At 39.7% G+C, this 15,692-nt stretch overlaps 1 protein-coding gene and 1 long non-coding RNA gene across 2 annotated transcripts; one reads left to right on the top strand and one right to left on the bottom strand.

Moving 5' to 3' along the window:
* Positions 1-974: 974 nt before the first annotated feature.
* LOC148862786 (anthranilate phosphoribosyltransferase, chloroplastic-like) lies at positions 975-7,839 on the bottom strand. The gene is made up of 10 exons (XM_088978577.1): positions 7,264-7,839; positions 7,021-7,164; positions 6,727-6,888; positions 6,536-6,619; positions 6,225-6,413; positions 2,505-2,595; positions 2,266-2,325; positions 1,667-1,785; positions 1,289-1,423; positions 975-1,175 (listed from the first exon to the last, which is right to left on the bottom strand). The coding sequence occupies exons 1-10, from the start codon at positions 7,465-7,467 to the stop codon at positions 1,122-1,124; spliced, it is 1,242 nt and encodes a 413-aa protein (XP_088834703.1). The 5' UTR covers positions 7,468-7,839; the 3' UTR covers positions 975-1,121.
* On the top strand, positions 1,325-7,024 carry LOC148862787 (uncharacterized). Its single transcript, XR_016110012.1, has 2 exons — positions 1,325-1,461; positions 5,897-7,024. It is a non-coding gene; the product is annotated as an uncharacterized LOC148862787 (long non-coding RNA).
* Positions 7,840-15,692: the final 7,853 nt, after the last annotated feature.

The following is a 15,692-nucleotide window of genomic DNA, read 5'->3' on the forward strand; positions in this document are numbered from 1 at the left end:
TGATTGAATGGAATTAATTAGAAACCAACTTTGGGGAGTGCTACGAGGATAAAGGAAACACCATGGAAAACAGGGTTAAGTAAACAAAAATGGGGAGGCAGGATAGTTTTCTTTTCGTTTATATTTTGTACAAATGTTGGGGTTGAGCTCTTTTATATCAGTGCCATGCATGATTTTTAAAACCGAACCGGTGGCTGAACCGGTCAGGGTCCGGTTACCAAGTCAAACGGTTTGACCGTTAAATCGAACGCTCAACTCATTCTGACAAAAAAATAAAAAAAATGGTCAGAATCATTCAAACAATTCGAATGATTAATCACCCGATTCAACGGTTTGCTGACCAAAATCAATGATTTTAGGAGAAAATCCAGTTTTTGAGGAAAACGGAACCAGTCACCTGACCAATTCTCGGTTTTTCTGATCCGACCATCCGGTCCGGTCCGATTTTGAAAACCATGGTGCCATGCCACATTAATGTTAAAGGGTATTCTTAGCCACAGAAGACAACCTGATGCACAAATTGATAACTACACCACCTTACAAGTACAGGTGTACGTACGTACACATACAAAGGCGATGGCATGTGTATGTACGTACACATACAAGTACAGGTGGCGTATTACCTAAGCACCTAACAAATTAATCTTCATAATATTTCCCAGCTTTTCCTTAGCAGATCCCCGTACATCTCTTAAAAATTTCTTTTATAATATGATAATCGATATTTTGAATCTTGTTTGTATCGCCAAAGAAAATCAAATCCATGGGCAGGGACCCTTCTTTGGCACTCAAATGGAAGATAAAATTGTTGGGTTAGGCAAAATTAGAGATGATCCTGAGCAGCAGATTGTTAGGGTCTTAGACTGAATATCATTAGATTTAGATGAAAAAATCAACTCAGATGGACCACAAAAAACCTGCTTGGATCCCTGAAGAAATAAGCCTGGAGGGGATATGATAGGATAGATGGAACCTTAATTAAATGCCAAATGGAAGGACCTATGGTATGGTACCTGGCATGCATTTATTTACTGGTGAACTTATTATTGTCATACATTTAATAACACATCAACAATCAGCCCCTTGATACCTCACCATCAACAAGCCTGTCACAGTACAAATTAATTAACTCTCAACGTTATTTCTTCATCTTCTTCTTCTTCCTCTTCTGCTTTCTGCAGTTACCATGAACCAAAGAGAAGAACCAGAAACAAGTAAGAGAACAAGGTGAAGAAGGAAGAGGAGAAATTAGAAACCAGAAAACCTTTCCAATAGACTTCTCACTTACATTGGAGATATTAATCCAGAACTCAAGTGTTTTGAGTGCTTCTCCTGAACGTTGCGTTTCACTGGCCAGGGCTACTCCTTCAGCGAGGCTCCTTACTTTCCCACTGACCAAGAGAGCTGCAGCTGCGTTTAGGACCTGTTTTCATGTTCAACCAATGATTCTGTTACCTAGAGGTACACATCTTTTTTTTTTCTTGGATATAATTTCTAGAGGTAAATATAAAAATTTAACTAGCCAGTTGATCCATTTTTGTAATAGGATTTTGGTTGGGATGCCCTTCCTTCTTCTTCCCTTTCAGGGGGTGTTGAGGAATAGTAAAGTACTTCCACCAGATTCACCTTATAGCTCAAAGAACTCTCAAATTGACAAAAAACTTACAAGGGCATCTGCAATAGATCCTTTTTCCCCAGATAGCACACGCCTTAGTATCTCTGCATTGTACTCTGGACTACCACCTCTCAAACTCTCTACAGTACAACGTCGAATACCAAATTCCACTGCACATTATGTGTTCTGGATTAGTCATTATCTTATAATCAACAAAAAAGCATAGGGGAAAGTACATATTGAAATACAGAATAAAATTATCCTGCAAATTTTATTCTTGTCTCTATTCAAGAGCTATAGTTGGAAACCACTCGGGATGAAATTATTTGACTTTTATCTTTTGCTTAACATTTTTTTAACAAGTTTTTGCTTAGCATTTGAATACATAAATTCAACATCTAAAATGGGTTCCTTATTGAAATGGCAATACAAGTAGAATGAGTCTATGCATGAAATCGAAAAATGACAGCATTGTTACTTCAGTAACCTACCTGCAATGAATCTCCCTATATGATTTTGTTATGCATTTAGGCATTAATAAATTAAGAATCTTAAAATTAAACAATTCATTCAAAATTGTCCCCCAAGACCTAATTACTCTTTTCTTAAAAATGGTTGAAATAAAGTGAGAAAGACAACAAGATTGTTACATGGATCAAAGGAAAACTTCTCAATCTTTTCAGGAGTAACATCAAGGACTAATCCAGGCCCTGTAAAAAATACACCACCAGAAATTACTGTAAGTTAAAAGAAAAAAACAAGTAGAAGAAAAAAAAAAGAAAAGAAAATAGTTATCCACAACTGCAATGAAAGACGATCAACAAAGTAATAGAAATATCAATCACCAAGCTTGGGAGTGCATGAAACCAGTGTAATTTGTCTATCATACCAAGGGGACTCATTTCATCTAGACCCTCCGAGTGAACAACTAATGCTCTTCTCATTCCAAATCTTTGCAGTGCTTTGGCCATTTTGATCACCTGTCCAAGAATGAAGAAGCCATGCACATAAACATGACATTGATTTGAAAAAGGACAATCAGTGAAAAACAAAAATTCAAGTGAACTAATAATGCAACAAATTAAAAGAATGGCCAGAAATTATGAAATTATCTAAATATTTTTTTATAAATGGTGTGAAATTTGTATTACCATATTAATAAATACGTGAAAGCATATACAAGGCTGCTATACAGCTGTTTCAAAAAAGAAATATTTTCAGCTCTATACATAAATCCACAAAAAAAGCTTGGTAATTAGTAAATGATATTTCTCCACTGATTCATGAAAGTGTGAATGGGGACATCATAAAAAATCCTTTGGGACCCCTGATGAGGGCAGATTTGGCCCTCCAGTGAAATTGTGACACGTGGCACCTCGTGACAACTAGGCAAACACCCCGGCAACAACTTACGAAGTTGGTGACCCACCCGTGCATCGGTCTGGCCGGCCTAGTGCGGCCTGGCGCGGCCTGTGCGTGACCTGGCGCGGCCTAGCCGGATCAGCCTGGCACATGATCTGACCTAGCAACCCACAAGACGCCCACCGATGAACCATAACAGCATACCCCGCGAGCTCGGTAACTCACCAAGGAGCTCGCCAAGGAGCTAGGCAGCTCTCCAAGGAGCTCGCCACCAAGGAGCCAGGTAGCTCGGCAAAGCTCGCCACAAGCAGCTCGGCATAGCCCAAGGAGCTCGGAATAGCTCCCCCGAGCAGCTCGCCACTTGTGGGGTAGCTCGGTACAGAAAAGTAGTTTGGCGTATCGTAGGAAGATCTCCTGCCTAACAACCTGGCCCAGACACCGACCCGCTGACTGACACAGGCACCGACCTGACAACCTAGCCCAAACACCAACCCGCCAACCTGACAACCTGGCCCAAACACCGACCCACCGACTGACACAAGCACCAACCTGACAACCTGGTCCAGGCGCCGACCTGGCCGCCTGACACAAGCGCCAGCCTGACAACCTCGAGGGAGTTCACCACCGTACCCCGATTCTGACGGGATGTGGCGAGTCTTACCGTTTGGAGGCTTTTCACCCACCTAACCCACGAGGACTCCGGTATATAAAGACCTCACCCCCCAAAGAGGAAGATGATGGAAAAAATGGAGGTAATCCCTGCTCTCTAGCTCTCTCGTTTCTCCAATATCATCTTCAAAGCTCTCTACAATCAGAGTGCTAACTTAAGCGTCGGAGAGCCCCCACCGGGAAAATACCCCCGGGTCCTCTGATTCAGTTCTCGCAGGTCCCTCAGCTCTCGCCGCCTACAAAGAGGAGGAAAAGATGGAGTTCTCGCAGGTCCCTCAACTCCCACGGCCTACAAAGGAAAGAAAACCACCTCATGCAGAGTGCAATCGGGTTGCGCTGCACCAGGGAGCTCCACCATTCTCTAAGTCACAGGCTGCCTAGTAGGGAGCTCGCCACCAGGTAGCTCTCCACCAGGCAGTTCGCCACCAAGGAGCTCGCCACCAAGCAATTCGCCACCAGGGAGCTCGCCACCAGGCAGTTCGCCACCAGGGAGCTCGCCACCAAGCAGTTCGCCCCCAGGCAGTCTCCACCAGGCAGCTCGCCACCAGGCAGTTCGCCATCAGGGAGCTCGCCACTAGGCAGTTCGCCCCCAAGCAGTTCTCCACCAGGCAGTTCACCACCAAGTAGCTCATCACCAAGGCACGTCACCACCGGGTCAAATAACGAGGTACTTAGCCAAAAAAAAATTATACATCTCAAAAAATGGTACGTGACCAAAAACGGTTACATCAACCCCCATCCACTAAAGAAGCGACCACTCTATTTTTCTGATCACCACTTGACAGGAGAGGACTTCTCTTCAAAAATCCTGCTGTTACTCTCCTTCCAGATAGCCCAGCAAAATACAAGGGGGAGTGGCATCCTGAGAATTTTTCCTTTAGCCGAGAAACTGGGCTGCTTCCAAGAGGCCAACAGAGATGGTAGGTACATCAGGGGGTGTTACCCATGATCTCCCAAACAGGGTCAAAACGTGAAACCAGATCTGTTTAGAGAAAGCACAATGAATGAGTAGATGAGACACTGATTCCTGAAAATTGCCACACAAACAACAAGAGTTCTCAAGCTGCATGCCCCTGACCACTAGGTTGTTGACTGTTAGGATTCTATCCAAGGCTGCTGACCGAAGAAAGAAAATAACCTTGGTGAGGACCTGTACCCAAATCCAAGCCCATGGAACAGGCTAAGATAGTTGGCCTGTGAGAGCTTTGTAGCCAGACTTGCATGAGAAACATCCTGAGCTGTCCCAAACCCACACCTTGCTATCATCAGCTTCTGGATGAATATCAAAATTATGGAGTCTTTCTAGCAGAGAACCAAGAGCCTTGAGCTCCCAGTCCTTCATGTTGTGTCTGAAAGTGGGGCTTCATACTATAGCCAAAATGCTCTAATTATTTGTTTTATTAATAATAAAGCATTTCATTAAATTTTTTTTGAAGATGGATTTACAACTGACACAGCATTTAGTTTTCCCAAGAAGAGCGAGATACTGCCCCAAGAAAACAAGATAAATTGCATATTTACAGTGTAGCACATAATAATTGACCCCTATTAACCCCTTGCTTAGCTAGTAGGTTTACGAGCCCATTTGCTGATCTTCTCTCCCACTGAACTCTGACTGTTAAATTAGAAAGTTAGCCATTTGAATCTTCTCATCGCCCCCCTGAAAGGCCAAGCCGCTGTCTCCAGTTCATTCAGCCACCCAATTACCACTTTAGAGTCTCCTATGACGAGATTTCTGAGGTTCATCTCTTTAGCGATTTGAGCTCCCTGTAGAACAGCTTGGACCTCTGCACTAACCGCATCCCCCACTCCAATGCTCTAATTATAACACAACACAAATCCCTTTTCTTCAGGCAAGATAAAAAATGATAGCCAATGTGCATAAATCCATTTGATGGTAGGATGTAAAATCAAGTGTATTATGATAGAACGTAGATGCTTGAGTCAGGTCATACATGTTAGTGTATTTCTTTGTCTATTCTAGTTTGTATATATTACCTTTATATACAAGATATTCAAGAATATTTTCCCAAGTCCTTAAAATCTGTGACAATATTTTCCAGTCACCAGATTGAAGCAACCATCATGACAGTACAATTTTGGTGGGGCCATGTTGAAGGTTCAAAGGAAACTGTCATTAGAGGATAAAGGGGTTTCTATTCTTCAAATCTGAAAAATCACTTCATGCTTCTAAAAATTCTGATTTTAATGCATCATTCACTATGGTCACTAAATTTGACTTGGTATCAGCAATCCAACCTCGCCTTGTAAAGACCACTATAGTGGCTACTACATCTTCAATATCAAGCAGTGGTCCGTTCCGAGGTCCTTGTGTTTGGAGCAAACGAAGAAGGAATGGGGTTCCTTCGTTCACATCACTTGTGGTGGCATCCCAAGTATCCTGGTTTTATCCTATGCCAAATGCCTTATTAGATTTATGTCGACCAGAAACATGAACAAGAGCAGAGTTTCTGAATGAAAAGAAGGTAACCTTACAAACATAGAGACTTCTAAATCATATTTTGACAAGTTATTGGAGAAACCCCGTAACACTACAATCCATCGTGGGTGAACTTACTAGATCTTCATTGTAAACACCAACAACTGCAAAAGGCACCCGTGCTGGATTCAGCAAAGGACCCAAGATATTGAACACAGTCTTCACTTCAAGTTTTTTCCTCACAGGGGCAACGATTTTCATTGCTGGATGGTACTTTGGAGACATCATGAAACCAATGCCTGCTTCCCTTATACATCTTCTTACTCCCTAATTCCAAGGAAACAAGAGGGTATGAAAGGAATAATCACCATGAAAGCATAGAAGATTCAGCAGAAACCTGCAGCAAGTACATGATTCACCAATTGGTAACCTAAATTTAACGCACCAACCTGAGGGCCTAGATCAATGGCAACTCCCAATGCTTGTAACACATCGGCGCTTCCACATGCAGAAGAACTGGAGCGGTTTCCTTGCTGGAAGGCAGCAAACAAAATCGTTATTCTTCTTACTTTTCCCTGTTCTCTCAATGTGCTTTCTTTTAAAGAAACTGTGGATCGGGGAGGGGAGGGTGATATATCACCTTTGCAACTTTTGCACCGGAAGCAGCAGCAAGGATAGAAGCGCCCGTCGAGATGTTAACAGTGTTTGCCCCATCGCCACCGGTTCCGACAATGTCAACTGCATCCCCAACCTCTTCGACTTTCCTACAGTATTTGATAATAGCCCTTGCCAATCCTACAATCTGGGCATCAGAGCGCCCATTAACTTCTGTAAGAGAAAAGCAAATATGTGTTCTAATTATGAAATTTCTAAAGAACAACCAAGATGTAAGGTTAGCTTCTAACAAATATAAGGACAATTAGCGTGTGTTTACTTCTTCGAATGTCTCCCCTTTGGCTCTTAAAAGAACAAGAAGAGCGCTGACGAGCACTTCATTAGCATCTTTCAATAGGAAATCGAGAGAGGCTTCTGCCTGCTCTTCTGATAAATCCACCCCATTTATTAGAGATTCAATCAACTGCATAACCACAGGGGAAAAAGAAAAAACTGAAAACGGGTTCTTGAATAAGAAAAAAGAAATAAGATCCAAACTTTGGAAAATCAAGAATTGGCAGACCTCCTTGGATGAGAGTATTGCCGAAGTTGAAAGTTGGTGAGCAGTTCCCGAAGTTGTGAAGCTAGCTTGCTTCATGTGAGAAACCGAGGCACCGTAGAAGCATTTTCGGAATTCAAAACGGACACCGGGAGGCCTGCAGATGGTTGAAGAGCGATAGATAGCAAAACGAGCCCCTCCAACTCCAAGCCCAAGTGATGTGGCCATTGTTTCGGGCTAGGCGCTAAGCTTCCGCCTTCCACTTTTATTTTCGGGCTTCTCCGATTCGCAGCAACGAGTCGTGACCTGGGGTCGCGAGGGAGTCTGAAATAATTTTCAGGGCTCTATCTCTATTACTAATTTAATCACGATTTAGGCTGTGTTGGTGTTATTGAAAATGAAGGGCGGGCGGGCGGGAGAGGAGTCTGAAACTTGTCTTCTGAATTCTGATGACAAACGCTAAGGCCAAGTGCCAAACTGCCAATCGAGCGCCGCGTTCTCTCTCTCTCTCTAAGACCAATGCCAAGTTTACTCGTCAAAAAACCTCGTTGCAAACTTGCAATATGAATTTTCGCGAGGTTTTATCTGTTATTGTGGTAGATAAAAGAAGAAATCAACGTGATCCCATGTTTTCTTATGGGAAATTTTCAGTTTAATACCCTGAAATTTGGGGTAATGTCAGTTTTAGTATTCCAACTTTCAAACGTATTAATATAGTACTTTACTTTCAAAAAGTGTAAAATTGATCTTTACTGCTAAACACCATCAATTATTTAAAACTATCCTTTAAAATACTAATACTCTTTATTATCTTTTATTTAACATTAAACCAATTATCTTTAAAGGAAAAGAGAAAAAAACATGAAATATGATAGAGGAAAATAATAATCGAAAGCAAAGAAATAAGGAGACAAGAATGTATTTCAAATGTAAAGATAAAAAACAAATGATGGAGAAAGATTTGACCCAACCCCTTGAGACAGTGACATGTGGACCTGACTCAATATGAGCAATAGCTCAACACCGCAACCTGGTTGCGATTAAGTAACGGACCTGCAGGACAGCTCGCTACGTCATAGCTCGCTATAGGGGGAGTTCGCTACCACGTAAGCTCGAGCTCCTCCGAGCTATCGAAAGGGAATACTCCAAGACTATACCAACCCACGAGTTAGGGTAACTAGCTCGCTCCAACACTTAGGCAGAAAAACAACCTTGAGAAGGGTCACCTTGAAATACCCTTAGGAACTCGCTACAAAGTAGCTCGTGACAAGATAGCTCGCTATGTGACTGGGTAGCTCGCTACAAGGTGGCTCGCAACTAAGCAACGTGACGTTCTCAAGGAAGCTTCTATCTGACAAGACCGTACCCATCAGACTGCGCTACTTCTCTCAACTGACGGCATAGTCCCTGTCTATTCGGCAAACTGTACCCACGTCTCTCGACAGATGGTGGTGTGTCTGTCCTTCCGGGACATGTCACCCATCCAATTGGGTAGTACCCTGCAGCGTTCACCTGCGCAGCCCTGGCAGGTAACGGCTGCAACAGAAGCCCAGTGGCTGTTACGCCCGATTTAACAAGAACGCCTATATAAGAGCTCCCTAGTAAAAGGGAGAGCTCTCTCTCGAACATTAGAGACCTATCTAAAACTTACTCTCGAGCTAATCTCGAAAACTCAGTGATCTAGCACGACCTACACTCTTAGCTTCTTTACACTCTTTGCTTTCTCCCCAACGTTCTAACTTAAGCTTCAGAGTACTCCCACTAGGCAAATCCCCCATGAGTCCTTCATCTTCTTCTTCTCAGGTGCCGTCAGTTGTCAGTTAGGAGCCAGTTAGCAGCCAGCTAGAAGTGCCCGGATCATGCCGCATCAACAATGACTTCATTAATTTAAAATCTCAAACATCTCAACCGTTTAATCTCAAAGTAAAAAATAATAAACAATGTCCTATTTTGAATGATAGTTTTGATATTTTCAATAAATAGGGGCCAATTTAACATTTTCAAAAATTTAAATACTGTATTGATACATTTGAAAGTTAACGTGCTAAATTGACACTACCCCCAAGATATGGGCCCACCATGAGTTGGCCTCCTAATTACCTTGCTCCACATATTTTTGGTTTGTTAAATGTCTCTTTTAACGCCTACCAACTTACCTCCTGTTATCCCTCCTCCCCCTCTTCCCATCTCTTTTCGTCTTTTTTAGAACCTTTTTGGGGCATTTCCCTCTCAAATCAAAATAACAATAGATAATTAGATACCGTTAGTGATGGGATGCCTCTTAATTGGGAAAATTTTAATTTAATACCTTAAATTTTTAGGGTAGTATCAAAATTAGTATCCAAACTTTAAAATGTGTTACTGCAATATTTAAATTTTCAAAAACTGTTAATTTGGTTTCAAACAAACAAATGCAATGACACACCCCTAGTAAATCCAAAGAACAGAGAAAATTATTTTTTAAAATGTCAAAATTACCCCTTTTAAACCCTCTGTTAACAACAAACACCGAAAGTCCTGTTTGAAGTTGCAGCGTTCGCCATCGATGAGTTCATTTTGGAAATCATAACCAGAGAGAAATCCCAGTGTGTTCAGTCGTTGTCGGAGAGAAACATCTCTAGAGAAGCATCAGTTCTTGGTTAGATTTGCTGCTGAATAGGATATGCCAATCGGAGAACAAATAGAAGTCTTAAAACTCTATCGCGCAATTGACAGTTAGAACATGGTGGTGAAGTTCATGACTAAGTCCAGATAAGATTTAACGATAAGAGTTCCCAAATGAATGCTTGAAAACCTAAGTCCTGCAGCACAAGAGTAGACAGAGAGATTAGAGAAAAAAAAAAAAAAAAAAAGAAACAAGAGAGAAGAAGAAGAAGAAGAAGAAGAAGAAGAAGAAGAAGAATCTCTCAAACCACTCTCAAATTTTCACAACCATATGTGTTTTCTGAACGGAGCCAAAAGCCAACGAAATCCACAAATCTACCCACCAAACAGAAAACTAATCCAAATTGTTCAGAGTTGCAGTTGAACAACTGAAACAGGAAAAAAAGGAACTTTTTATAAAGCATTGAGCCTATAACCTGGGAAGTGAAAATGCAGAGTTGAAGATGAAGATCCATAGATGAATAAATAATAAGTGAAAAAGCATAGTGGAAAGAATTAAAGAAACGAGAGGAAGTGCAGGCGGTAAATTAACAGTAACGGTAAGCTTTACCTGGGAAACGGTGGCTTTGTTACTGACTAATTACATATGTTATCTCACTCATGGTTTTCAAAACTGGACAGGACCGGATGGTTGGACCAGAAAAACAGTGAACCGGTTAGATGACCGGTTTCAGTTTTTCCCAAAGCCGGATTTTTCATAAAAACGGTTGATTTTGATCGCAAATCACTGACCCAAGTGGTTAACCGTTTGAGACCAGTTTTCATTTTTTTTTTGTCAGAATGGGCCGGCCATTCAGGTCGAATGGTCGATAACCGAACCCCTGACCGGTTCGGTCTCCAAATCGGTTTTAAAAACCATGATCTCACTCACTCCACTCCATCCAACATTAGGGTCACTCTCCACGAGAGCAGCTTTGTCTCAGTTGGTAATATCTCAATCTCTCTCTCTGGTTTTCCCGCAGGCACACCAGGGTCTGAAATAAGGCAGCAATTGGCGTCGTTTAACGGGTTCCCGCAAGCGCACCAGGGTCGGAAACAAGCGGCGATTGGCGTCATTTATCGAATTCCCACAGGTGCACTAGGGGGTCGGAAACAAGCGGCGATTGGCATCATTATTGGGATAAAATTGATAAGCACCACCATGCCATGATACGTAGCGGAGGGGAGGTGATACTCTCCACTGGGGCCATTGCAAGTCCGCAGATTCTACTACGGCAACGACGGCGGAACCCAGTCTTCACTGTTTAGCTTCAACCAACCGTATATTTTTGGGAAATATTAAATTGGTTTGAAAAGGGTATAATGGTTCTCAATTATGCTTAAAGGGCATTTCGGACATACTGAAAGTTTTAAGTTATCACATGTCATCATGTGATTGACAAAGCTAACGGAGTACCAACGATAGTAACCGAGTTGACAGTTTTCAAAAGTTTGGGTACTCCAGTGATTTTTCGGGTAATAATTTGACACTAGGGGTGTAAATGAATGAATGGGATCAAGCAATATCCGAATTCAAATCCAATTAGAAAATCTGATATTCGAATTTTATTCCATATCTAATAGATATTAAAAATTAATATTCAAATTTAAATCTGATTAAATATTTGAATATTCAATTCAATTTGAATTTGATTAATTAATTATTTTAGATGATTAATAAATATTTTATTGATATAAAATACATAAATATATAAATTACTTATATAACTTAATTATTATATAAATTATTCTATATATTATATATAAGAATTAAATAATCGATCAAATTTGGATATTTAGCAAATCGAATCAGGTCATATCCGAATTTGACCGATTATATTAAATTTGAAATCGGATTTTTGAATACTGTTGACACCCCTACATGACACTATCCCGAAGTTCATGGTACAAGTGAAATTTTCCCTAAGGCTACGTTTGGAATCGGTGTAAATCAATAACCGATGTAAAAGTTTACGTCAATTCGATGTTGTCAACGCTTGGAAGGAGTGTATCATGATCGACGTAAAACTTCACTCCAGTTTAATTTTGCGTGTGTTTAGATGGAGTGGAATTCACATTGTGAACCGGTGTAAAACCTCATTAAACATAAAGTTTTAGATCAACTATCAATATAAATACTACATCAATAAAATCAATGTAAAACTTTACACTCATCACATTACATTTCAAAAGTGCAAGAGTCACTAAATCAGGATCCAGTGTAAAACGTCATCAATATAATTTTACACCGATTCCAAACGCAGCATAAAAGATCATCCCTCTCGTCTTCCTTTTTACGGCGTCAATCAATCTCCATTTTTTTTTTAGAGTGTGATACAAGCTCTTCGCAGTTCCCACCGATCAATCCAAAACAGATAAAATTCATAAACCTCCCCTGGGGTTTAACTTTAACAAAAACCACCCTTAGGAAAAATTTACCCTTGCCTCCTTCGGTCAACAAAAACGTTGACTAATAAATTGATTTATTTAAAATACCCACTTTAACCTTTTTATATGGATTTTTACTAAAATAACTCGGAAAGCAATTTTAACTTGAATCACCTATTCAACAACATAATATTCGACTTTAGCCAATCACTCGACCCATGTATCCTTTTTCTTTACAAATTACAAGAAATTAAAGAAAATAATTTAATCTTAATGGTAACCCCCCAACAGGCATGCATCCATCAAACAAAAAACAAAAATCAAAACTCTGTTTCTACAATTCATCGGTTTTATATCAAATAAGTTAATCTCGATTCAACCTCTAAGAATATTTTAAATTCTGATCCTGAACCTCTGAGAATATTTTCACCTGACTCGTTAGTTAGTCCTCATCATAAAAGGGAAAAGGAAAGAAATAACAAAAAATAAAATTAAATTAACTGGAAAAAAGATGCATTGGGCACAATATCAATTAGGCTAGCATTGTCACCTTCTATGTTCGTCCAATATCTCTAGAGCTGATCCGAACTGGAACCAATGGCCTCTATATCGGTTCAACTAACTCCGAACCATAATCAAGAATCTCGCCTGCTGCTTCCTATCGTTGTACTAAACTAATCATCTAGTATCCATTTAATTGGAGAATTGAAGTCAATGCAGTGGCCATTTTTAACATACTGTCATTCACCTCATACAACTTAACCCATCCTTTCAGCTCGATGGCTGAAAACCGTAGTCCATGAGTTGGGTTGGCTGGCATCTTGTGTCCAATCTACGACGTAAGCCAAGACTCTAACGAAACTTGCCTTTTAAATCCGACCACGCTTGGTAATTGCAATTAATGATTCATCACCACCCTTTAATTTATTCGTTTCTCAATGTCTTCACCCTGTTCTCTTCAAATCCATTTTATTCATCTATTCTATTGGTAGGTCAATATATGTCAAACAACCCATTAAGGTCAGTAAAAAAGGGTTAGAGTGGATTGGGTCAAAGTATCCATTAGGCTCAGGATGAATTGGGTTGAAGGGATCAAGGGTTGGATTGATAATTTCATCAAGCCTCATAATAAAAAATGTGTTTCAGGAGACTTAAACTAAAGTCTACCTAACAGGTTAATATTTCCTTCCATTTCAAGCCACCAAGCCGAATGTGATTTTATGATTAAAAGTTATATATAAATGATATTATTAACTTTTGTGTTCATATACAATTTAAACAAAAAACAAAAATTTATATTTAATAACTCTAACTAAAAATTAGAAAATAAATTAAAAATATTATTTTATAAATTAATAGAACAAATATTCTATTAAATCTATATTTATTTAAAAAGATGATTTTTAATATCAAAAAATTTATACATATAGAATATTAGTAATAAAATAATTATTTTAATGCTTTAATTGGAATTGAAGGCACAAATATTTCTAAATTCTAACCATGCACTTTAATACTTTTATCATAGTTTCTCCAACTGAACCTGCTGACTCCAACGCATTACAGATCTCTGACGATGATAGTCTTGTCTTGGTAGGAGAGACCTTAGCATATGGTTTAATTGGTTCAATAATGTAGATGGCGACATCTCGAAGCCAAGCTTCGAATGGTAAATGGCCCATTATTTAAGTTCAGTTTGTAAGTATGTAGAGCGCAAAACCTTGTATTTTGTATGTATTTATACGCCTTTCAAATTGAGTACATGCGTACAATAATGACTTTTCCTCTCCTCTATGGCTCTATGTGTTTTCGGGGGTTGACTGATGAGTGACCCAATATTAAAAAAAAAAAAGAAAGATTGATGAGGGATGATACACCATCCATGCATGGTACCGCCTTCTTCTCTTCTGTCACCTTGACTTTCTCTTTTACTCTAGGAATCAGGCCACAAAGCAACACAACCGGATAACGAGAACACTGAAAATAGCTTGTAATTAGGGCCGGAGTGAGGAATTTTTTATGAGGGGGCTAAAATTTATAGATGGGCCATAGGGAGACCAATCATTGGGTGAAAAGTGAGGGGAGGGAACAAATTTACATATAAAAATATATTGAGTGTGCAAATTTCTAGACCATAGGGGGTGGGGGGGGTGGAATGGATGGTTCGAGTATGGTTTTTGAATCGCCGTTGACTCGGACAGTTAAACCATTTGGCTCGAGAATCGTTCAGGCAATTGATTCCATTTTACCTCAAATTCGATTTCCGACTAAAAACCATTGAATCGGTCAACAATTCGTCGATCTGTTCAACAGTTTTTGGTCATTTTTTAATGACCCATTGACTCAAGCGATCGAACCATCAATCCGTTCAACGGTTTTTTGTCTTTTTTTAATTTCAATTATTATTTCTATTTTTTTGTTAGAACGGGCCGTTTGTTCGGACTGGACAGTCGAACCATCGACCTAGAAATCGATGGCCAAAACAGTTACGGTTCTAAGTCGTTTTTAAAACATCGTTCAAGTTAAAATTTCTTTTCGGTTATTTAGTAAAGTTCCATGTAAAAATAATATACAAAAGGGCAAAATGAGTATTTTAAAAAACTAACTCATTAGTCGACGTTTTGCGCGTCTACGACAATGACGGATGGGAGGTAAGTGTAGGTTTTCCCAAAAATGCAAGGGAGGCTTTTGTTAAAATTAAACCTCAAGAAGAGGATTTTATGATTATCGAAAGCCTCAAGGGAGGTTTTTATACTATCCTAAGGTTCTAAATATTGATACACCCGATATGCCGGTAGGGGTGTATCAGGCAGCATCGGTACTTTTTTTTTCAAATCTAGTTCAGGAGGGTCAGTTTAAGATTCCTCCACCCCCTGAACCGGTCAAAACCCCAATACACCCTCTATAGGGGCATATCGAGGTGTTCCCGATACAATATGTATCGACTGATATGGGCCAATATGTGTCGATTTTTTAAACCTTGCTTTATCTTTTAATTTATTGGGTTTTGGTTAATTGACTTAAGCATACCTAGAACTTCCCTGAGTTGATTAATTAATATCCACAATTGTCAAACTGATGAATAGACTTATAAGTTGACCAGTTATCCAACCAAAAATCTCTATTAAATTAAGTGTTTACACATCAATATATACTCTGAATCAATTTTCTAGGGAAAATTCTCCATCATTACCATGTACTTTGGCTTAAGTGGCAATTTGGTCCCCACACTTAAAATGCAACAATCCAGTACCTAAACTTTCAAAATGTGATAATCCACTACTTGCGACTAACTAAATACTACATGGCATTCTTAGGGCATTTTTGACTTTTTATATATCACTTAACGGTTGATTAACAGAATGGCTAGCAACAAATAATGGATTGTCACATTTTGAAAACCAAAGGAAGAGTTTTACTCG

Source organism: Nelumbo lutea, chromosome 3 (genome assembly GCF_056320005.1).
Source record: "Nelumbo lutea isolate HS-2025 chromosome 3, American lotus-T2T, whole genome shotgun sequence".
Lineage (NCBI taxonomy): Eukaryota > Viridiplantae > Streptophyta > Magnoliopsida > Proteales > Nelumbonaceae > Nelumbo > Nelumbo lutea.